Consider the following 25,088-nt stretch of genomic DNA (forward strand, 5'->3'; position numbering starts at 1 on the left):
GTTTGGCCGGACGGCCAGCTCTAGGAAGGGTTCTGGTCATCCCAAACGTCTTCCATTTGAGGATTATGGAGGCCACTGTGCTCTTAGGAACCTTAAGTGCAGCAGAAATCTTTTTGTAACCTTGGCCAGATCTGTGCCTTGCCACAATTCTGTCTCTGAGCTCTTCAGGCAGTTCCTTTGACCTCATGATTCTCATTTGCTCTGACATGCATTGTGATCTGGAAGGTCTTATATAGACAGGTGTGTCGCTTTCCTAATCAAGTCCAATCAGTATAATCAAACACAGCTGGACTCAAATGAAGGTGTAGAACCATCTCAAGGATGATCAGAAGAAATGGAAAGCACCTGAGTTAAATATATGAGTGTCACAGCAAAGGGTCTGAATACTTAGGACCATGTGATATTTCAGTTTTTCTTTTTTAATAAATCTGCAACAATGTCAACAATTCTGTGTTTTTCTGTCAGTATGGGGTGCTGTGTGTACATTCATGAGGAAGAAGAATGAACCTAAATGATTTTAGCAAATGGCTGCAATATAACAAAGAGTGAAAAATTTAAGGGGGTCTGAATACTTTCCGTACCCACTGTATATAAATTTTTTTTAAAATGATCAGTCTTTTTTTGTTTGTAGTACATAAAATAAAAACTCTAAATTGTGAAGTAATCAATTTATATATGATTACCTATAGCGCTTGTATAAATAAATAGTATTAAAAATCCTAACACTGTTAGATTCAAACTTATTAAAGTGCATATATAACCCCGTGATCTACTAAAAGTGATGAAATAAATAGGTACACTTCACATATACATATAAAAATAAATGAATACAATATTAAATAAAAAAAGCACCTAGCACTATTCACTGTGCACTTTATTTATTTATTTACTTTGAACTTTCGCTATCAAGAAGTGACGTCATTTTAAACATGAACTTTTTTTGCATATGAACTTCTGCACATTTTTATGAGAGTATTTTACACCTCCTGCATTATATATATGAACTTGCAAAATGTATTTTATTTATTTAATATTGTATTCATTTATTTTTATATGTATATGTGAAGTGTACCTATTTATTTCATCACTTTTAGTAGATCACGGGGTTATATATGAACTTTAATAAGTTTGAATTTTTAATACTATTTATTTAAGCAAGCGCTATAGGTAATCATATATAGATTGATTACTTCACAATTTTGAGCACTCGCACTTTCACTACAGCAGCTGCATGTCACATATATTTATTTATCAATTATTTACTTATAAATTATAGGTTTCTCCATTTGGCGCGGGAATATACTTTGTATATTTTATTTCTCACATAAAATAAAAACTGCATAAGTGATCAAATACCACCAAAAGAAAGCTCTATTTTTGGGGGGGGGGGGGGGGGGAAAGAACATAAATTTTATCTGGGAACAGCGTCGCATATGACTGTGCAATTGTCAGCTGAAGTAACGCAGTGTCGTATTGCAAAAAACGGCCTAGTCATAAAGGGGGATAAATCTTCCAGAGGTCAAGTGGATAAAGAGCACCTGCAGCAAAGTGTGTGTATGTAGGTAGGTATACCTCTTCTAAGAAAAGGAACTTACTAACCAACTCTGCAATCTCCTTCTAATACTGCACATGTATAGTTGCACTGTTGGGACACAGAGAGGTGTGCTGTAGCCATTGGATGAATCTGGCCTCCATTTTGGATGCTCAGATTCTCAGCTTCTAATAAGAAGATAAGAATACTAGACCAAATGCCTTGTGTCCTTGGTGCATGTATTAAATGTTTAAATGCAATGTTATATATACCACCCCAGTTCTAAAAAAGTTGGGACGCTGTGTAAAATCTACATACAAAAAAATGCTATGATTTGCAAATCTCATATACCCATTTTTTATTCACAATAGAAAATATATCAAATGTTTAAACTGAGAAATTGTACCATTAAAGAAAAAAAAATAAAAATTTTGAAATCTATGGCAGCAACACGTCTTAAAAATGTCGGGACAGGGAAACAAAAAGTTGGCAAAGTAAGTGGCACTAACAAGGAGGAGTTGGAAGAACATTTTACAACTAATTGGGTGAATTGGCAACAGGTCAGTAACATAGTTGGGTATAAAAAATCATCTTAGAGTGTCAACGTGTCTCAGAAGTAAAGATGGGCAGAGGTTCACCAATCTGTGAACATCTGCGCCTAAGAATTGTTGAGCAATTTCAAAATCGAAAGACTTTAAATACCCGTATTTATCGGCGTATAACACGCGCCGGCGTATAACACACACCCCAAAATTTGGAGAGAAATTTCAGGAAAAAAGCTTAAATTTAAAATAAACAGCTTTGAACTCAGAACATTTTTTTTTTTTTTTAATCAAATGATATCTCACCAGTGCCCATGAATGCAGCCTCATCAGCAGTGTCCATAAATGCAGCCCACCAGCAGTGTCCATAAATGCAGCCCACCAGCAGTGTCTATATATGCAGCCCACCAGCAGTGTCCATATATCTAGCCTCAATATATGCAGCCCACCAGCAGTGTCCATACATGCAGCCCACCAGCAGTGTCCATACATGCAGCCCACCAGCAGTGTCCATACATGCAGCCCACCAGCAGTGTCCAAATATGCAGCCTCGCAAGCGACATTGGAACTGACCTCATTTGTTTTAAAAAAGGCCGGGAAGCAGCGCCGAGAGCAGAAGGGGCAGGCCGGGCCGAAGAGAAGGAAGAACTAGCGAGCGCAGTCATCGGAAGTCCCGCCTCCTCTGCCGAGACGTGTGACATCTGTCATAGGCGGGACTTCCGATGACTGCGCTCGCTCGTTCTCCCTTCTCCTCGGCCCGGCCCGCCCCCTTCTGCTCTTATGACAGCTCGTCCTTCCTTCTCCTCGGCCCGGCCCGCCCCTTCTGCTCTCGGCAATGCTTCCTGGCCGTTTTTTTTTATATCGGCGTATAACACGCACTGCTGCTTTTTCCTCCATTTTTAGGAGGAAAAAGTGCGTGTTATACGCCGATAAATACGGTATATCATCATCTACAGTACATAATATCAAAAGATTCAGAAAATCTGGATTAATCTCTGCGCACAAGGCCAAACCGCAATATTGAATGCCCGTTATCTTCAGGCCCTCCCATGGCACTGCATTAAAAACAGGCATAATTCTGTGACGGACATCATTGCATGGGCTCAGGAATACTTCCAAAAACCACTATCTGATTACCGTGCGCAGTGAAATCCAAAAGTTAAAAAGAGAAGGCAAATCTACACATTTTCCAGAAACGCTGCCATCCTATCTGGGCCAAAGCTCATTTAAAAAGGTCTTGCAAAGTGGAAAACTGTTCTGTGGTCAGACAAATTAAATTCTAACAATCTTTATGGCAACCATGGGCACCACATCCTCCAGACTAGAGTAGAGGTGCATTTCAGCTTGTTATCAGCACTCAGTTTTAAAGCCTGCATCTCTGATGGTATGGGGGTGCATTAGTTCATGTGGAATTGGCAGCTCATACATCTGGAAAGGCTCTACCAATGCTGAAAGATATATCCAGGTTTAAGAGCAGCATATGCTCTTATCCAGACAATGTCTTTCAGGAAAGGCCTTGCATATTTCAGCAGGCCAAATCTAAACTGCATACTGCATCCATGTAAATAGCATTGCTTTTTGGTACAAGAGGCTGGGGGGTGCTTAAGTTGCCTGCTTCCAGTCCAGACCTTTTACCAATTCAAAATATTTGGTGAATCTATCTTGAAACAAAATATACCACAAAGACCCAGGACTGTTTAGCAATCAGAATCCTACATTAGGCAAGAACGGGACAGCATTCCTGTCCCAAAACTCCAACAACTGGTATTCTCAGATCTCAGATGTTTACAGAGTGTTTTTAAGAGAAGAGGGGATGCTACACTGTGGTAAACATGGCTCTGTGCCAACTTTATGGAGACATGTTGCTGCCATGAATTTCAAACATATCTTTTTTTTTCCTAAAAATTTGTACATTTTAATTAGATTAATGCTTCAATTCCAAAGTCATGCAACTTTGACGCAACTTTGGATGGGTACGACTTGGATGGGACTTTGGCTTTGACCAATGATGATGGACAATAGTCACATGTATAATATTTAGATGCAACTTTCATGAGACTTTTGAGGGTTAACATTGCACTCTAAGGCACTCAAGTCAGATCAAAGTAGCACAGGAACCTTTTTAAAGTCACTGCGACCTAAAAATCACATATATTTGAATCGTTGTTATTGGAAAAACATGGGGTGCATCTTGCCATGTGACTTTAGTGTCCAAGTTGTACTAGTGTGAATGGAGCCTAAACATTTGATATGTTTTCTATTGTGAATACAATATGGGTTTATGAGATTAGCAAATCATTACATTCTGTTTTCATGTAGATTTTACACAGGGTCCCAACTTTGAAATTGGGGTTTCCAGCAGAGGGAAAATATATCCTGCACCCCCCCCCCCCCAACATCTTTACCACTTACCTATCCTCACCAGAACCAGAGTCTTTACTACACAAACTGGTTTGCCCCCATGAGCGAACTTTCTTCTTTGTGTCCTTCTTCTCATCATCTTCACTTTCATCTTTCTGGCCACTGGTGCTCCAGTTTCTGGTCTTATTGGAGTCACCTGGCGTTACTAAAATGAGATAAAGATAAATCAGGATTTAGAGAACCTCCATACAAATACATTATTATGCTATTTCACCGAGTTTTTTGGCACAGCATTAACTTCATTAGGTGTCAATATAGATTTATAAAAGCATGCTCTTTCTTTAACAATTGGATCCTGTTAGGCTGGCCATACACATTAGGATTTCAGCTCTGTGGGAAGAATGAAGGAAATCACTACATTCTAAACAGTATAGATGGATGGATCTGCAGTGCTAGCTATTGTATTCTGATTGATGTTGAGGTACAGTCTTGTTAAAATTCCCCAACCTGCTCCTTCAACAAAACTAGACTGAAAAATCAAGTGGCACAGCTCTTCATGCTAGCGGTGGTAGCTGTGAACCCATAACAGCAAAAGAAGACAGACGCTCAGGAAAATGCCCGATGCCTATGAAGATGGATGAAGATGGCATTAAGGGAATTTTTTTTATAGTGTATGTATAGTGCTGTATCCCCCCCTTCCCAAAAAAAAAAAAACAAATGTCAGCTTTACCCACTTGTCTACAACCAAGGTAGGTTTGTAGTTCTGCAGCCAGTCTCTACTACCTCTCTGAAAAACAATGCGAGGTGCAATAGAATACATTTTTGCTTTTGGGCTTAATGCCCCTTTAAAAAGGTAAAGTGACACTAAACTCTTATTTTTATAAAATATATAAAATACATATAAATATAACTAGAATGTACCTTCTATTGCTCTCTTCTTTTGTTTCAGCTCTCAAATCTGGTGTTTTCAGACTTCCAGTTCTAGGGTGGCTATGTTCATTCTGTAGGTTTGTTCCCCTTGTGTATGTGAATGTAGCAACCCTTTCCTGCTCACTCCCAATATAGACTACATATTTACCTGCAAACTCATTTGACTCTATGGGTATTGTAGTACGCATACAGGAGCACACATAACCAGAAATAATGGCACTGCTTGCTTTACACTAGTAGCAGTGAGGTGCATCAATGCAAGATAGGGAGAATGCACAGGACAAAAAGAAGCCTAAAAACAATGGCAAGACTTTTTGACACAATTTAAAATAAAATAAAAAAAAACAAGAGCCATGGTATACGTTATATTTTCAAACAATTGATGTAAAAAAATAAATAAATTAGCATCACTTTTAGGCCCCGTTCACACTGGGGCGATCCGACTTCCCGGGGCGACCTCCGAGGTCGCGGTGCAAGCAGCGCGCCGCGACCTCGGAGCGGCCGGCACGGACTTCATAACATTGAAGTCTATGACGGTCGCTCCTGGTCGCCCCAAAGAAGCTCCGGACCCTTTTTCTAAGTCGGAGCGTCTTGTGTCGCTCCTATTAGAACGGGTCCGCAGCTTCCCTATGGAAGGCGACCTACGGCGACCTGTGAGGCAACCAGGTCGCCTCACAGGTCGCCCCAGTGTGAGCGGGGACTTAAAGTACATGCAACCCAAAACACATTTTTGTTTTGAGTTTAGTTACAGCATGAGTTCTGATGTTGAATGGGCAAGCACAGGTTAACTAACAAAAGATACAGTGGTGGTCTTTGTACATCTCTAACTTATTTATAGTCAGGGCCAATACCTAATGCACCATTTCTTGCTTGTGTATCCATAATGAACAAGAGAGACTTACAAACAGCCATTATGATTACCATCAATGTGAAATTCAATTTACCAACATCGTTACTGCATCCTCTAAACCAGCAATATCACTATCCGTGGGAGGTTAATGTGGGATTTCACATAATTCCTTATTAGCAGAGATAAGGGGGACTTGATCAAGATCAGTTCCTTTTCACTTTCCTGTCATTATAGCTTGCCTCCCTTAACACTTTAAACACTCTCCATGTACACTTCATTCTGTAAATAAAATGATTTATCTTACCTGATGTAAAAAGATATAGTTACAGCACAGAACTGTCTAGGGATGACAGAATCCACATAAGACCTTAAAAGGGGACGATGAAAAGCTTAGCAATGATGCCAAAACAAGCTTTCAAAAGGTTACAGCATTTGTAATGGCAACTGGACCAGCCATTTAGAAAGCCTGGGAGTGTTTTTTTCTGCTGAAAGCCAGGCATCCCCTAACAGAAAGCATATCTGAAAATAGCTGTACTAGATTACCAAAGGGCAAGCGGGACATTATTATAATTCTAATTATTGCTTTTCCTGGGAACCTAAATATACTGCTATAAGCAAGTGGGTCCGATTTTCTGTCTTCATAAAAATGTGTTGGATAGAGTGGGGAACAACTTTAATCACTGCTTTTTATAGCAATGTCTCCACATAAGAGATTCCCCCTCTTTATTTGTCCTTTGGCTATTGTCACCAGGAAACAAAGTAATGAGAAACCTTTTTCCAGCACTGCAGCGTTATAATAGGCTCCCAATGGGTTCTGCCACCAAAATACTGCCATGGACTCCCATTAAACAGTGGAACAGTCCTGATTAAACAGTGGAAATGCTCACCAATATGATCCTTGGTTATCCCAGGGAAGGTGCCACATGCCACCAGCAGAGGCTGATATACAGGCCCTCCCTTTACACTCCTCTTGTCTTTGCTTGTTTGTGGAAAGTGCCGAGACAAGCTGCAGTTATGAAGCAGCCGTTCCTTTTCCCAGCTGTTGTCAGATCAGCCATGGGAGGGGAGGGAGAGCAGGTTGGACTCCATAACTGGACTTATAAAAAACTTATATAAAACACTCAGTAACATGGAACAAACTACCACATGTATTTTGTCCCATAGGAGACAGAATAGAAAAAATGATGATTAGGGATGCCTAAAGATAGAGAAAGCACTGATAATTATCTGAAGCTTCTAAGTTTGGATTTACTTCTGAAGCTGGTCATTTTTCTGTATTTGTACAATGTACAACCACAAATCCTAGTATACACTACTATTGTCTTTTCTGTTTCCACAGACCTACAACTCCCTATATGCCCGGTATCCTCTCTCGAAAGTCCAAATATGTCCCATGCTGGCTTCTCTATGTGTTTAGAACCAGGAGGTCCCTGTTTTACTGCCTCCTGCACAGACACCAGAATACTGCCTGCAGAAACCACAGCATTTATCTGCTTTATTTCTTATTAATGTATTCATATTAGCAACACAAAAACATTATTTTTTTTCTGTTTACTTAGCAGTGCCTATGTGGAACAGAAGAAAGAAAAAAATACATTATAATGTCCTCTTGGAGACAGATTTATGAAGCTATTACCATGAAGGTACTCCAGATTCAGTCAAAGCAGTTACCCCACCTCTCCAAATGGCTATAGTGTCTCTGGGCTCACAATAGGGAAAGGAGGGCCATGGCAATATCAGGGGTTGGTGGGCTAATTTACATCGGTGTAGAAGTGAGGAGGTCACAACAGTTTGATATGCTTTAACCCCCTGATTGTCCTATCACACCATATATTTTAGATGTTAAAGAGTTCATTCCCCCCTTCACATTTACGATGCCTTTTTGAAAATCCCAACTTCCAAAATACTAAACTATGGAAAGAAAAACGACACTGCGGAAGAATGCAGGAGCAAAGATTCTAGATGGGATGCTTAAAGCAGAGCTCCACCCAAAAGGGAAATCTTCGCTTGTTTGCACCCTCCCCCACTCCACTGCCACATTAGGCACTTTTTTGGGGGAGGGGGGGGGTACCTGGTTTTGATAGGTACCCCATCCCATTTGCAGGTAACATCGTTGATATGCAATCTGACATTTCCAGCCCCTCCCTCCCCCCTGTTGTCTTCTGGGACATACACAGGTCCCAGAAGATGGCGGATTATTCAGAAAGCACAGAGTTACTCATGCATGCGCAGTAGGAAACCAGCTGTGAAGCCTGAAGGTGGTTTTCCTTACTTAGAATGTCGGCATCTGCTCCCGAAGCATATTGGCGTATCGGTACGTGGTGCACATATAGCCGGATCCCTGGACAGGTAGGTGTCCTTATATTAAAAGTCAGCAGTTACAGTGTTTGTAGCTGCAGACTTTTAATTTTTTTTTTTTTTTTTAACAGACTGGAGCTCCTCTGTAAGATAAGAACAGGAGAATTTGATGTACAAACTCGCTCCTTACCCAACCATTGACCTGCTGTTCTAGAGTGAAACTGGGCTGCGTTTTTTTTTTTTAATCCTCAGCTGAGTGGAGGCAGCATACAATGTGTATAGCCAGGACTAAGACTTCAACAATGTATACTTCAAATGCTTTTTTGTAAGGGTACTTACACTGAATGGCTCGAAGCCGTGGGATAATAGTGGGACTTGCAGGAGGGCTGAACTTGGTGCTGATTAAGCTCTTCCTTTTGTCCATGGTAGGGGAAGCCTGTACTGTGAACTTGTGTTGGAAATCTGTAAAGCACATCAGAAACAGGAGAAATGACCATCAACAAAGTTAAATCTTGCTCATGTGTGTAAAAGCAGGGATGCAGCCATCAGCAAACAGTGCTTCATGTGACATTTCAGCCAAGCCTGTGTGTCAGCAGGAGCCTTGTATACCCAAGGCAGGTATTATTACGTGATACTGTAGCTCTCATGTATGAAGGTATCAATTCAAACAAAAATGAGCTACCTGATGGCAGACTGATGATGTTGCCGTCTTTTAGCTTAAGTCGACTCTTCTTGAATTTTCCTTTGCGTTTCTTCACCTTTGGCTTCTCTTGACAGAGCTGGTGAATGATGATGTTTAGTTCGCGTTCCAAGATGTCTATCTCTCGTTCTGCCAACTCTTGCTCCCTCCTGCGCAGAAGTTCCTCATGGTTCTTCTGTTCCAGAGCTGCCCTGGACAACTCCTCCTCCCAGCTACGCAACTCCTGTGTTGAAAGGGATAATTGTCACTCTCCTATCTTAACCCCACATCCATTATTTAATTACCATATGGGTATATTAAAAGAAAAAAAAAAAGAATGGACTTGCCTGTAAAATCCATATTTTAAGAGTACAGGCACCTCACCGATATCTCTAACTCTCTGTGAATCCTTAGTTTTGTAGTAAGCAATGCAAAGTAAACCAAGGAAAGGAAGGGAGGGCAGACTGCGTCATGATATAGAATTTACAGGTAAGAAAAAATGTATTATCTTGATTGTACAGTACAGAGTGCAGGCACCATGGGATGTTCCCAAGAAATAAATACAACGGGTGGACAGCAAAAAGCAAACAGAACTGTGCCAACATGGGTCAAAAGATTCAACCACAGATTGGACATTCTTCTCAAAAAACCTTGAGAAAGTAGGAACAGAAGACCAGGTGGTGGCTTTACATAGTTGGGTTATGAAGGCTTTGTGCCTAATCGCCCAGGAAATTCCCACCAATCTGGATGAATGGGTGCATAATAATGCCGGAGGAGGTTTTTTCTTAAGAGCATAAGCTCTTGCAATGGGGGATTTTAAAGCAGGGTGCCCCTTGGGAGGTCCCAAGGAGAGTCAAACAGGGAATGTGTTTTCTGATGGAAGCAGTAGCTTTGAGGTACACTCTATTACAGGGGTAGGCAACCTTTGAGTGGTGGAGATCTACATGAATAACATGAAAGATCAAAGATCACCAGCGTTCGGCACTTTTTTTTAAAAAAAAGAAATTAACTAGCAAGGCCTAACTAAATAGTAAAGAAAACTTCAGTCAGTGACTGCCCACTGTCAGTAGGGCAGTGGATGGAGCCAGTCAGTAGGGCAGAGGATGGAATCAGTAGGGTAGTGGATAGAGTCATCAGTTTTTTTATTTTTATTTTTTTATTCAACTATTTTTACAACTTTATTTTTTATTAACTTTTTTTTTAGCAGCCCTATTGGGGGCTATGGTGAAATATTAGTGTTTTAAACAGAACGCCAATGTCTCACCTTTGAGACAGAGAAAGGCGATTGAGGACACATTGCTTAATCTCCATCTCCGCCGTCTGATGAAGTCTTCTAAAAATCTGAGCATGAGAACATGCACCAGGTTCTTCTAGTCACATGTGGTGCAATTAAAACCATTGCTTTGCTTTTGGGTTTTTTTTGTGGAGCAGGCGAGGTAGAACTCAAACTGGAGGGAAGGCATATATTAGCCCAAACTAAGACCAGAGGATTATTAGGGCATCTGAGGCCAAGGCTAGAGGTTCCCTGGTTCTGGATAAAAACAGAGGTAGTTTGTTAAATCTGGAGGCTAGGATGTCCACATTTGGAATCTCCTATTTTTAGCATATCAGATTGAACACATCTGGATTAGGTGACCATTCCCCTTGGTCTGAGCGGTGGTGGCTGAGATAATACACCTGCCATGTGTCCTATCCTGGGATGAGGATATTCAGAAATCGCTGAATCGTGAGTTACTGTCCAAGAATATGGTTTGCTTTCTTCAAGTCAGCCAGGCACATTGTGCCCCCTTGATGGTTGATATATCCCACCGTGGTGGTATTGTCTGACTGCACCCAGTTTCAGAAGAGGGATCCAGTATTGCAGGGATAACCTAACTGCTATGAGCTCCAGAATGTTGATGGGGAGCTTGATTTTTCTCTAGTGTGACCATGTCCTTGGTACTCAATTTTAACACTCCTCCCCAGCCTGATAGACTTTTGTCTGTTGTAAGGACATTGACAGGGGAGGAAGGAATTCCCTGCTGTTAAGGATGGGGTAGTGATCCACCAATATAAAAAAGTTCTTGCTCGATAGGAGCACAGGTAATTTGAGGGATAGAACCTGCTTTTTCTAAACCAACAAAGAATGAGCTTTTAGAGAAATAATCTCGATTTCTGGAAGAAAGACTTTTGCTTGGAATGTGTCTAGGAACAGACTCAAATATGGACATTTTCTGACAGTTGACAGCGAGAGAAGTCCTTCAGAAGGAGGTCATCTACATAGTCCATGCCTCAACTGCCCTGGGTTCGGAGTAGAGCCAGCAAAGGTGCTAAGACTTTTCTAAACAATCTGGGAGCATAGTATAGGCCACAAGGCAGAGAGATAAACTGAAGTGATTTTTAACACTGCAAGCGCACTTGCAATAACACTGATGAGATGGTTAAATGTGAACATGCAAATAGGATATCCACTGATGTCAGCTATTCCCCTTTTTCCAGAGAGGTAGTTACTGACCTTGTAGATTCTATACGGAATTTGGGAGTCTGAAGAAATCTGTTAAGGGATTTTAGGTTAAAAATGGACTGACTATGCCCAATGAGCTTCGGTACCGTAAAAAGGTTTGAGCAGAAACCATTGAACCAGTCGTGTGGAGGTACAACAAATCCCTGTGACAGGAGTTAATTCAGGGCCTTTTGTATATCTTGGGACAGTCAGTCTTTGGTTGATTTGAAAAAGGAAAGCAGGTGGGGGCAGAGTTTTGAACTATATTTTTTGCCTTCTTGAAACTGACTAAACTCACTGCTCTGTGACTCAGGGAGCCAAAGCGTAACAAGCACCCCCAACTATTAGAAGTGAGGGACCCCTTCATTCATGAAGGCTTTAGGGACGGTTTTGTGGATTTTGTGGGCAAAGCCTTGTGCCAAAGGATGGGCTGAACTTAAGACTTTGAGTTTGAAGTTGAAACCTGGGTAGAGCAGACAGGTGGTCTACGTTTTAAGGAGTTAGAGACTCCTGGGGAAGAGGTTTTTGGAATGTTCCTTTGTTAAAGTAAAACCTTTCTTCCAGTGATATCTTCAATACCAGGCACTTTTATCTCCTTCCTGCCCAGACCAATTTTCAGCTTTCAGTGCTGTCGCACTTTGAATGACAACTGCACGTTCATGCAACACTATACCCAAACTAAATTTTTATAAATTTGTTCACACAAATAGAGCTTTCTTTTGGTGGTATTTAATCACCACAGGGTTTTTTATTTTTTCCTAATAAAAAAAAGACAGAAAATTTTGAAAAAACAAAACACGATTTTCATTGTTTCGGTTAAAAAAGTTTGCAAATAAATTATTTTTCTTCATTAATTTAGGCCAAAATGCATTTTTTTTTTAACATATTGTCACCATTGCAGTACAGTGTCATCATATAATGAGTATGGCGGTGATCAGGAAAACTGACTGGGGAGAGTACAAAAAAAAAAACATATACATATTTTTTATTTAGATTTTTTTAACACATTTTGACTAGAGCAATATAAGGTTACCATAGTAACATTGTACTACTCTGGAGAAGTGATCAGTATTTTTTTTTCTACACGTTTGCATACACAAATGCATTTCATTGCTATATGCAAGCATTTTACTGAATGAAATCGATTCAGTTTGTTTTTTTGTGGTAAGCTGTGATTGGCCACAGCTGATCACCTGTCTCAGTAGAAGTCCGCTCGGAGGAAACGCGTCAGAGAGGAGGCGCGCCGTCACTAACTACATCCGCGGTCCACACTGCAGGCGGCCACGGATCTACAGGGTTCCAGCAAGCTTATTTTATCGTCTTAACTGTAAATGCATCTTTGATTATCAGCAATAAAAGTTATAAGGATAATGCACTATTAGCCCCCCCTTGTTTATTTTTGGGAAATCACCTGTGAACACCTGGATGAAGTTTCACTTCCAAGGGACAACAGGGAGCCGCAAGCTTGGGGGACTGTCATTACAATTGGGCTGAAAGATATCCAGAAGTTATCCATACACCTTAACTTTTATGTCATCTGGTAAGAGTCTTATCTACTCTCAAACCGGCCACAAGGTGGGTAGAGCTGGGCTATCTATATCACTGCACGCATCTTTTCGTTTGGAGATATATTGCACCTTATTTTTCACCCGTCTGGTAAGGGGAATACCTGCACTTTAAACAAGCACCTTGAAACACCTTTCCCTCATTTGTTTTCATTGAAATCACTTGTTTGGTATTGGGATCTCTTCATTCAAGGACTTATGTGAACTGTTGCATATATGGACCTTTTATGAACTTTATGGACTTTTATGTTTTAGATCTCATCCTATTTATTTATGATATTGGTGTCACTATTGTTTACATATTTATGTTTATAAGTTTCACAGAATTAGCGCACTACACATTTGAATCAATTGTATACAATGGATGGCTTGAAAGGAAGCTGTTATTGGTTACATCGCTCACATGGTCCCAGTGGGCCAGTACAGTGATCAGTCATCTGACTGTCAGACTGTAGGGGCACTGTGATGGAGGAGGCTGTGATTGCTAGGAGCACGATAATATAAAGGGGTCTGCACTCTAAAGGGGCACAATAATCAATACAGTGGCCCTTTACATCACAGCCCCCCTCTACATTACAGTGCCCCCTTTACATCACACCCCCTTTACATTACAGTGCCCCCTTTACAGAGCAGTCCCCTTTCCATTAATGTAAAGGGGCACTGTGATGTAAAGGGTCACTGTAATGTAAACAGGGGTGGAAATGTTAGGGGAACTAAGGACACTGATATAAAAGGAGGGACTGTGCTGTAAAGGGGGTTGTGGTATCCCATTCCTGACCCGTCCACCAACAAACCACCCCCCAGTCCCTGGGAAAATTGTCTGCCATGAAACAGGTTTCTGGTGCCAAAAAGGTTGGGGACAGCTGCTTTACAGTAGTTTGCAGGTCTCTTTGCAGCCAAAAAAGCATGGCAAGATAGAGAAGAATCTGTTTGCACAAAGCCAAGGCTTTTGCGGATACAGGAAATCAGTTTTTCAGCATTAGCAATCATGTTGCATGAAGCTCCCCCTTCAACATAACGGCAGTCTGGGGAAGAAAAATCTTCTGCAGCTTCTTCCAATACTGCCTCAATATCCTTTTCATTCAAGTTTTTGTCTGCATGCTCTAGGACCAGCATATTGTCATACAGCTTAGAAATTGGAATATGAGAAAAGACAGTGTGTTTCTGAGTCCTAGACAAAGATGGCTGTATTAAGGCAGAAGTCTTTCCAAAGAATTGTTACATAGATGCAGAAAATTCTGCTTTTGTCAGCTAGGCCCCTTCCTTCATGGCAAAAGGGCGGGAGATAGTGCCCAAGTACCTTATACGGGGCAGAAGTGGCATTAAAGTGTGTGACCAGTGGAGTGATTTGACACCTGGTCAACCACCTGAGCGGTTTAAATTTTAGCACCAAGTTTGAAAAATTTGCACTGTGAAATGAATACCGGTATATTCTAAACACAGCTTACTTTTAACAGTAACGGTCAAAGATACAGGGTGACTCATTGTGATACACAGTCTCACCTGTCCACAATGCTGTATTGTATATAAAGTCTAGGCTCCATCCATTACAGTGGACATACCCCTGAAGGGGGTTCTGAATTCCATAGTAATGGACCATGGCCCTGAACCTATATAGCACCCTAACGCTGACTCAATGCAAGAGCAAGGTAAGTGCCCATATAGAATCCAGTACTTGAAGCAAAATTACAATACCCCCCCCCCCCCCCCATAGTGTGAGGTATGGTTATAGCTACCAAGATTTTACATAGGTTGCACCGATCCAGACACTGCTTCTTGTGCAGGCATTAGAAGACAGTAAAGGGTTAATTTGATAGATGAATTTGAAGAAAATGGTAAAAAACTAGTGCAGTGATTTCTCCTTGAAGGAAAAGAGGTCCATCAACTTCAGACACTAGCAAGACACTGAAGATTCGTGGAGTGCAGAAGGGTTTTTGGGGAGGCGTGTCCTCAAAAGCTTGCCAGTGTCCAATCATCTGAAGGCGTATGCCTAAAACCCATGGTGTATGAATATGTTGCCAGTACTGTACAATTAAGATATATATTACAATTGCACATTTTACACCATTTGTATTTTTACATTTTGGGGACAACGCTGTGCAAAAGTTTTAGGCAGGTGTAAAATAGTAATAGCAGTCTTATACGTTTGTTTTTATCAATTCACAAAATGGAAAGTAAATGAACAGAAGAGAAATCCAAATCAAATCAACATTTGGTGTGACGACCCTTTGCCTTCAAAACAGGATCAATTCTTCAATTCGGCTATGTACACTTGCACACAGTTTTTGAAGGAATTAGGCAGGAGGTTTTTCAAAACATCTTGGAGAACTAACCACGGATCTTCCCTTGATGTAGGCTGCCTCAAATCCTTCTGGCTCTTTGTGTAATCCCAGACAGACTCAATGTTGAGATGAGGGAGCCAAACCATCACTTCCAGGACTCATTCTTCTTTACAATGAAGATGGTTTTTAATTACATTGGCTGCATGTTTGGGATTAATTCAAATCTGATTCATATATTTGGTATATTTGTATCATTTTATTTATATGGTAAGAGGTTATCACCATCCCTGCGCTACTGAAATTCTAGTGAAAGAGCCAGTTTTTTTTTGGATGAATTTTATCTTTTATATTTTACTCATTTAAGTAGCAGCAATTTGTGTTATCTTGTCAGGTGGTTTGTGTTACCCGTATTTCCTAAGCGCAGAGGATTACAACATCGTCTAATAATTTAGTACAATTAGTGATATATATATACATGTTTGGGATTGTTGTTCTGCTGCAGAATACATTTGGGTCCAATCACACGCCTCCCTGATGGTATGGCATGATAACTAAAAGTTAAAATTTTAAAACGGACATGTAATTATGATTATGTGATCTTTGCAATACATACATATGTGTAACACAAATTTAAAGTAACAGCGTCCCTTTAAAGTGGTTGTAAACCTCAGAGATAAAATATGAGCAAAGAATATTCCTCTATAATGTGTACTTGTCTCAAATAAAAATACTAAGTGGCATTTCTGGATTGCCAGCTGATTGACAGCCTTGGCTATGTTCCTACGCGAAGGGAGTGTGTCCCTTCCCTCCAATCAGCTCTCCTCATTAAGCTCTGCAGTGTGTAACTTCAGCTCTCCGCCCCCCGCTTGCTGTAAAATTGTGGAGTTTTAAGGGATGTAGAGAAAAGAAGATTGTAGATAAACAGGTACACTTATGTAGGAGGATTTGTTTTGTCTTTGTGTATCCCCCGAGACCCCTCACTTCACTGGGTATATGTAAGGTCCTGTATCGATCCATTATTGTGCCCCCATCTGCTGGTATTTTGACATCTTTCCCCACTCTCAAAAGCTTGGTTGAGAGCAGCAGCAGCAGCAATCCTGTAAGCAGAGAGCAGGGATGGACGCACAATGGACGCACAAAGCCCAGCTTGGGATAGAGCCTGCATGTCTGCCCCCATAGCAAGCAAATGCTATGGGAGCAGACACAGAAGAGCAAAATCTCCAGCGGGGAACGCTAGAGGAAGAGGTTCGAGGCTGCTTTGAGCCATATCATTGCACTGAGCAGGTGAGTACAACATGTTTAATTTTTAAATTAAAAAATAAATTGCCTTTAAAACTGCTTTAAATTGCCAAACTATCACGTTAGGGATATGAACTAAAATTTTGAAACAAATGTGTACAGGATACAAAGAGCTACAATCAAATCAGTTATATTCACTTTCCATATAAGTTAGGGAATAGGATGACTATGGGTTATAAGTGTAAAATTTAGGGAATAGACCTTTTCTTTGGCCCTGAGCTGGTCAAACATTTCCTGGATCTCCTGCTTCCAGTCCTCCTGCAAAGAATGGAATGAGTCTTTGGGCATCTCAAAGAAGCCAGATTCCTCTATAGTGGTTAGCTGGAAAAGGATGTTGGTAAATGAAGGGCGACAGTGGGGGTCAGCATTCCAACAATCTAAGAAAAAAGAAAAAAAAAAAAAGATGTTCAGCTGGTAGAATTGGTGATATAAAAACTGTACCAATCATGAATTATATCCGATACTAAAGATAAAAAATATAAATATATATCTAACAGTAGCATTTATTTTAATAACCAACATATATTACAACTTCATGACAGTAACCCCTTATCAGTCATTATAGGATAAAAAGGAAGCCAACAGAGGCATGCACTAGGCCAATTGTTGGGTTTAGAAACTGTATGAAAACGTTATGGTTTTTAAGTATATTTCCATCATCACCTTACAGTAGAACTATAGGCAAAACTTTTATTTTTATTTTGGAAAGAGCAAGGGAGGGTTATAACCTGTCAGATTTATTTTTCGCCATCTGTGTCCCATTGCGGAGATTTCCCTTCACTTCCTGGCCCATAGCCAAACAGAAAGTGAGAGGAAATCCCTGCAAATTAAGGGAATTCCTTGGGGACCCCCAGGTCAGCAGAAATAGCGTCCCCATTGGAAGACCCCTCTATTGCTTTTCTAGGGACAACCCAAAATTTGGGATATTCTTTTACTTTCACTTTCAATGATAACAGTAAACAGGACAGATCAAGAGGGTGAGTCTCAGTTCACACTACGTTGCTCCGACTTAGGGGGCGGCCTGTGAAGTCGTGTGCAGCGCGACTTCGGCGCGACTTGCACGGACTTCATAAAATGAATGTCTATCCAAGTCGCTTCAGGTCGCCTCCGAAGTAGTACAGGACCCTTTTTCTAAGTCGGAGCGACTTGTGTCGCTCCTTTTAGAACCGGTCCTGTACTACACTATGGGACGCGACGGTGCGTGACGTGTCAGGCTGACCAAGTCGCCTGACAAGTCGTACCAGTGTGAATGGAGACTTAATCTCACTAACAGCGGCACAGACAGCAAAAAAAACTGACAGGGGTTACAGCAAAAAAAAAAAAAATGACAGGGGTTCTAATTCCTCTCCACTTTAACCAAAACAAAAAAAAGTTCTGCCTTTAGTTATACTTTAATTGGTAACCTATAAAAGCTCTAAAAACCATCTAGTTTATTGGACCCTTCAATCATCAGCCCAACCAAAAATTATAATTTAGTATTTTTAGTAGATTTAACATTTATTTTAAAACTCTGACTCTGTTTGGGAGATCTCAGCACTTGAGATTCTGGATGGGCATACCTGCTAGCCACTAGTAAAGGTTTTCACTCTCCCTGTTGAATTTTGGCACAAAGGGGAAGTTTGTAGAACAGTCTTATGTAAAGTCAATGTAACTGTACCACAAAAAAATATAAAGACAATAATGTGCATCAATATTATAAAAAGTCCATAATTGAAAATAGGAAAAAACAAACAAACCCTGTGCTGTAGAGTGGGTGGTAATTTCTTCATATGCATCCAACCAGAGTGCTTCCACCACTTAAGTGTGAAATGCTCACTCGCCAACTGTAAATGGCCCCAAAGGCCTAATGAGCCTTGCAGACACAATCCAATATGGGATGGATTTCATGGACTCATTGCCTCATTTGCTCCAATGCTAATCCACTCTCAATATTGCCCAACACCATGAATTCAAAGAGAACAACCCTCATAATGCAGCAAGTTTTTAATAAAAAGGACAAAGTTTTAAACACAGATGTATTGCACTTATATTTTTAAGGTGCCTAAGAGGCACCACCACAAACCACCCACTCAGTAGCCAGGCATGCACCACCCTTAGCCACCAACCATATTGGATTGTGTCTGAAAGGCTCGTTAGGCCTTTGGGCCATATACTGTTGGACTTTTTATAGGTTTGATGCACATTATTGCTTTGTGGCACACTGGTTTAATCATAAATGTTAAAGCAGTAGCTCCTTTCTTTATATTGTTTTGCAATTCACTAGTGTATTTTACACTTAAAGCATTATTAAACCCAGGACCCTGCATTTACTATATCTGGTCTCCCACAGTACACAGAACATGGAAATGCAATAGTTTTAGTGAATATAAACTGCTAAATACCTTTTTTTCATCAGCAGCTAAAGCAGTTTTGTGACTTCAATTAGTGTCTGGTTAAAGCATGTAGGAGGTGTTTTTATTCTCTTGTGATTGTCCTATAAAGCTGAAGGACCCCTGACCCTCTGTCTGGACAGTGTTGATTAGCCCTGTGCTGATCACATGCACTCTCCCAAGAAAAAAGAAAAAACTCTAGCAATACACACCAAACTGAGCATGTGCAGCTTGTCCCCTAGCCTGTGTACTATCAGCAGATGGTTTGGGGTTGCTGGAAGAAGGGGGGAAACAGAAAAGCCAGGATCAAATAGCCTTTTTTTAACCTCAAGAGACCCACACCACGCAATGTACGACTTCCACGTACGATGGTAGATATTTCTAGAAGTAGATTTCCCAGCTATTAACAGCGCTGGAATCACCAACTCACTGACAAACCTCTATCCATCAGCAACTGGCGTTTAACAGCCAAACCATCAAAGCCAGCGACTGTAAAGCAGGATGGAAGATTGGTCCTTCGGACAGCAGATCCTCCCTGAGAGGAAGTGTCCAAGGAAGATCGGTGACCAGCCTCACCAGATCGGCGTACCAAGCCTGGCAGGGCCAGTCCGTGGCCACTAAGATGACCAGAATCCCTTCTGCCTTGATCCTGCCTAGAAGTCTTGGCAGAAGCTTGAGAGTAGGGAAAGCGTAAATCAGACAATATTGACCCCACAGGGACCGAGCCACAAACCTCTGCACCTTTATGTTGAGCCGGGAGGCCAAAAGATCCACCTTGGGTATGCCCCACCGGAGACACAACTGATGAAACACCTGCAGATGCAGGGACCACTCCCCTTGGTCCAACATCTGCCGAGTGAGGTAATTCGCCTGCCAGTTTTTCACCTTGGGAATGTGTGCGGCGGAGAGGGCTGGAAAGAACCGCTCTGCCCACCTTAGAATTCCGGCTACCTCCAGAGCTGCCTGAACACTTCTTGTGCCCCCTGGTGATTGACATAAGCCACGGCCGTGGCCTTGTCCGACGAAATGAGCACTGGACATCCCTGAAGACCGTCCAATGTTCCAGGCACAGTCTGATCGTTAGGAGTACCAAGACATTAATCAGTAGTCTGGACTTTTCCAGTGTACAGACCCCCTGAGCAGAAATTTTGCAGAGGGCGCCTCCCCAGTCAGACAGGCTGGTGTCCGTGGTGACCACTGTCCAATACAAAGGGAGGAAGGATTTGCCCAGCCGAAGCACGAAGCCACCATATCAGGAACTCTCATTCCCCAACTCAGCCGGATCTGATTGTCCCATTTGGCCAGAATCTCCCTTGCAGGGACCTAGTATGGAACTGTGCAAACGGAAGGTAGACACCATCAGGCCCAGCACCCGCGTACAAGCCTGGATGAATTACCATATACTGGACAGCAGGAGACTAATTACAGCCTGCAGTTTCTGAAGTTTGTCCAGAGGAAGGAGCACTCTGGCTAAGGCCCCATCCAGAGTCAGACGCAGATAATCCAGCTTTGTGGACGGAACCCGAGCAGACTTCTGAAAATTCAGAATCCAGCCAAACACCCTCAAGCACGTATGGTGATTTCCAGGTTTTCCACCAGAGCATTAGGAGGCTCCGCCCACAGAAGGAGGTCATCTAAGTAGCCCAGTACCGTGATCCCCCATTGGCGTACAAATGCTAGCACCGAGGTCAACACTTTCGTGAAGACCGAGGAGCAGAAGCAAAACCAAAAGGTAACGCCACAAACTGATAATGCTCCTCTCCCACGGCAAAGAGGAGGAAGCGCTGAAGACCGACATATATTGGAATGTGAAGCTAACTCGTTGATGCAGATGGAGGCAAGAAAAATCCCCCTGATGCAGGTAAGCCACCACTATGCGAACGGACTCCACTCTGAACTTCTACACCTGCGCAAAGCAGTTCACCGTTTGAGGTCCAGAATTGGACGTACCTTGCCTTCCTTCCTGGGCACTGTAAACTGGTTTAAGTAAAACCCCTGAAAATGTTCTAAAGTCAGAACTGGGACCATCACCCTTTAAAGTAAAAGGTCTTCCATGGCCCCAAAAAGAGCCTATAAGCGGACCGGGAACAGTCGCATGTTGGAAGGAAGAATCTTACCTGAGGGTAAGAACAAAACTCGGTCTTGTAGCTGGACTGAATGACCTCTTGGACCCACCTGACTTGTACCAGGGGAGTCCATGGGTCCGAGAACCAGCGAAAACGCCCCCCCCTCCCACCACTCCAGATACAGGTGAGAACGCACTTGTCTGTGGGTCTGGAGAAGCCCGCTCTGGACTTGCCAGACCCAGTTTCGCTAAGATGCTCCAGAAGAGGCCCCGAAGGCCTCTGATCCCTTGTCAGTCAACCCTGAGGGACCAAAAAATGTCTTTTAAGCCGAGAAGGAGGGCCTCTACGACGAGGGTCCTTGCCCTTAGTAGCCTGCGGAAGAAAGGTACTCTTCCCCCCTGAGACCTTTAATCTCATCATTCAGGGTAGACCCAAACAGGTGATCTCCTTGAAAGGGAAGATCAGTCAAGGCCTTTTTAGAAGTCTGGTCCACAGACCAGCATTTAAATCAAAAAGACACGTCGAAGGACCACTACCGAAACAGACAGCCAAGCCACTAGGGGAGCTGCATCCAAAGAGGCATCACAGATAAACTGCAGCCCCTGGACCAGCTGGTCCGCCAGCTTAGCAAAGGCAGGGGGGAGCCGCTCCCCCTCCAGGTCACGGCCCAAAAGCTTAGCCCATTTGGTCAAAGTCTGCTACACCAGGGCAATGGTAAATATCTGCCTCAGTGCCGAACCAGCCAGGGTGTACATATTATGGCACCTTACTGTCAGCCGGGTCCTTAAAGGCCAGGGACTCTTCAACCAGAATCATGGTTGCATTGTTTGATCTGGAAACCGGAGGGTCCACCACCGGTGGACCAGTCCACTTCTTAAGAAGGGACTCCTCATAGGGGCATCGCCTAGCAAAATCACTTAGGCACCCCAAGGGGACGCTTTGGTCATCCCCACTATTTTGTGACAATTTTGTCAAAATAGGAGGGAAAAGGGAACACCTTTTCCTGCTCTGGATGGCTTGTAAATGCCAAAAGGGAACCTGCGCCTCCGCCACAGCTTCAGCTGCGTCCATCTTTAAGGTCTCATCCACAGCTACAAACAGTGTGTCCACCTCTTACGTTTTCGTACGTAGTTGCAGAAGAGGAGGAATCCTCCTCACTTTCTGAGGATTCAGGGCACGTGGTCGCAGACCCAGCAGAATGACCCACGTCCGCGGCGGCTGAATCAGATTCAGGATCTGATGAGACAGATGAGGCAGAGGAAGGCGGAGGGTGCTTTTTGCCAGCCCGTTGCCCAAAAGCCACCTCCACCTGGGACACCAAGGACTCCAGGATCACCTTCAGTGCATTGATGGATGGATGGGAGGGCCCCGCAACATAAGAGAGGGGATCAGGTGGGGAGATGTAAAAGACTGCTCCAAAGTCACCAGGGGGACCCCACAAAAAAGTGTAAAACACTGCTAAGGAACGACCCCCACTGCTCTGGCAGCCCACCCGATTGCCAGCCACAGAGCACCAATCGATTCTCAGTAGAGAGGGAGAGGACCCCCACCAGAGTCATCACCCCGCAGAAACCAGGCACCGCAGCTACCAGGAAAATCTGCACTGCAGGAACGGTGATCAGGATATGAAAAGATCCAGGAGTCAGCACCAGGGGATGAGGAAGGGCTCCCGTTGCCGAAATCGCTGCCCAGGTGGCTCCACTGTCATGGCCACCGCGATTTTCAATGGCAAACCACCGAAAAAAGGCTGCGGGACGACACCAACATGGCCGCCGTGCATTAAGCACACAGGCTACAAGAAAATGGCTGTACCACGAGGTTCCCAGGAACCTAGAAGGGATCTCTAGGCCTCAGAAAATGGCACAGGCAGGAAGGGGGGGCCCTGGCAGGAGCCCCCACCAGGTACAGCCCTCTCCCCCACAGCCAATCGCCCGGTCGCCGACAGCGCGCCCCCATCACCAGCACAGCACTCTGCCGCCACCCTAGGGGGTGGACCAGGCCATCCCACAGACCCAGCGTCAGTGAAGGGGGGGGGGGGGCAAGATGGCCCACAGTGACCACCAGACCGATGAGGGGGGTGCCTAACAGAAGGGAGGGGAACCCAGAGGCCCGACCGTTCTGTGGAGGGACCCACGTCAACCCCAAAACCCTCCAGGAGGAGAGGGCGAACAGTTACTTACCATACCAGGAACCAGACAGGCACCGCTCCAGACAGAACCTCCTCTCCATCAAAATGAGGGGGCTTTCAGCCAGGAGGAATGCTGCAACTCGGACCAAGGCCCGGTCGTATGCAACCTCCTGAGGTGTTTATCTTGCAGGCCAGCCCCCATCCGGTGGGGCTATGTCGCAGTCGACCTAGCGAGCGGAATGAGGTCTGCTCGTGCTCGCTGGCCAGACTGGGGTGACCACTGGATCTAGATTATCCAGCCCGTCGCCCAGTCCGGCAGTTGATTGTAGATCTCACAGGAAAAAGTCCAGGAGAAACAAATTCTATCTAAAAAGAAAAAATTGCCAGGACCAGAGATCCCAGTAAGGAACTAGGTCCCTACTTCTTACTAGGCAGAAAAAAACAGAATACCTATAGCAGTGAGAGAGAGTATACCCCCTGGGACTGCCTATAGGCATTGTCAGACTTTTTTTCTGCCTAGTGTCCAACTCCTGTAGGGGACAGTATAACCCAATGGTTAAGAAGATTCGGAGCTGTGTCCGTCAATGAATGAAAGAGAAATATGTGTTTCACTTTTTGAATTGAATTATTGAACTAAATAAACTTTTTGATGATATTCTAATTTTAAGAGATGCACCTGTACAATCTGATTGTACAATCTCTGTACAATCTCCTTTTTACCAAAACTATATAATAGGAGGACACACCATCAATCCAATCCTCTGTATCCAATCAGGCAGGCCCTTGCACTACATCAGGGATGTTCTATGGGCTGCATGCAGCCCCTGGCAATTTATATGATAGTAGGACACACCATCAATCCAATCACAATAAAAAAAAAAAAAAGAATATTTAGAATACAGTTTTTTTGTCTTAGAAATATACTGCCCTTGTAATCAGTTGGTGTCTTATTTAACTTTACATATTATTGCTTTTGACATTTTTTTCTTTGCTGGCTGCAATACTCATTAGCATGTTAATATTTTGGAATGCAATAAAATATGATACCCATGGCATGCGTATTCCATCTAACATTTTTATACTGCAAATGAAAAAATGTAAGCAAACACCAAATGAGTTGACAGATAACAACACCACTTTGTTTTGGCTCCTTTTTCAGTTAAGTTTGCATATTAAAGTGTAGCTTATAGCAAATAGATTCTGTCCATAACTATCAACTACAAGTGATTTAAAAATGACAGTTCAATTGTGTTTTTGCTTTCAGGTTTGCATTTCTTCATATGCATAAAATAGTCATTCTTACCTTCCATTAGCCTGGCAAAGGGCTCTGGGCATGTTGATGGAATTGGAAGAGAGAGTTTATTCATAGCAACACCATAGGCCACTGCCAGGCCATCAATGCCTCGGAATGGTACTTCCCCAGTCAACAGCTCCCACAACAGCACTCCGTAGCTATAATTACATAAAAAGACAAGTATTGACCGCCAACGTTACAAGAAATTTAAAAAAATGGCTTAATGAAAACACAAAAGTTAAGTTTATAATTACGTTACATTCAATGTCATCTGTTCCATTTTTCCTTATAGTCAACCAAATCATTTTATTTCATTTTTTATTTTGTGGGGAAGGATATGAGCCTCTGACAGACACAAGACACAGTCTGGATATTCAAAGACCCTGGGTTACAGGCTGTTATCTTCACATGA

At 42.7% G+C, this 25,088-nt stretch overlaps 1 protein-coding gene across 1 annotated transcript in view; it reads right to left on the reverse strand.

Annotated features, from left to right (window-relative positions):
* The window catches only part of MAP3K9 (mitogen-activated protein kinase kinase kinase 9), a 185,744-nt gene that overhangs the window by 16,183 nt on the left and 144,473 nt on the right, over nt 1-25,088 (reverse strand). Inside the window, exons 4-8 of the mRNA XM_082275587.1 lie at nt 24,686-24,834; nt 17,021-17,196; nt 9,195-9,435; nt 8,852-8,974; nt 4,486-4,639 (exon numbers count right to left, since the gene is read on the reverse strand). Of these exons, the coding sequence (XP_082131713.1) occupies nt 4,486-4,639; nt 8,852-8,974; nt 9,195-9,435; nt 17,021-17,196; nt 24,686-24,834 (843 nt within the window). The remainder of the gene's footprint in view (nt 1-4,485; nt 4,640-8,851; nt 8,975-9,194; nt 9,436-17,020; nt 17,197-24,685; nt 24,835-25,088) is intronic.

This window comes from Pelophylax lessonae (genome assembly GCF_965119305.1).
Source record: "Pelophylax lessonae genome assembly, chromosome: 13".
Taxonomy (NCBI): domain Eukaryota; kingdom Metazoa; phylum Chordata; class Amphibia; order Anura; family Ranidae; genus Pelophylax; species Pelophylax lessonae.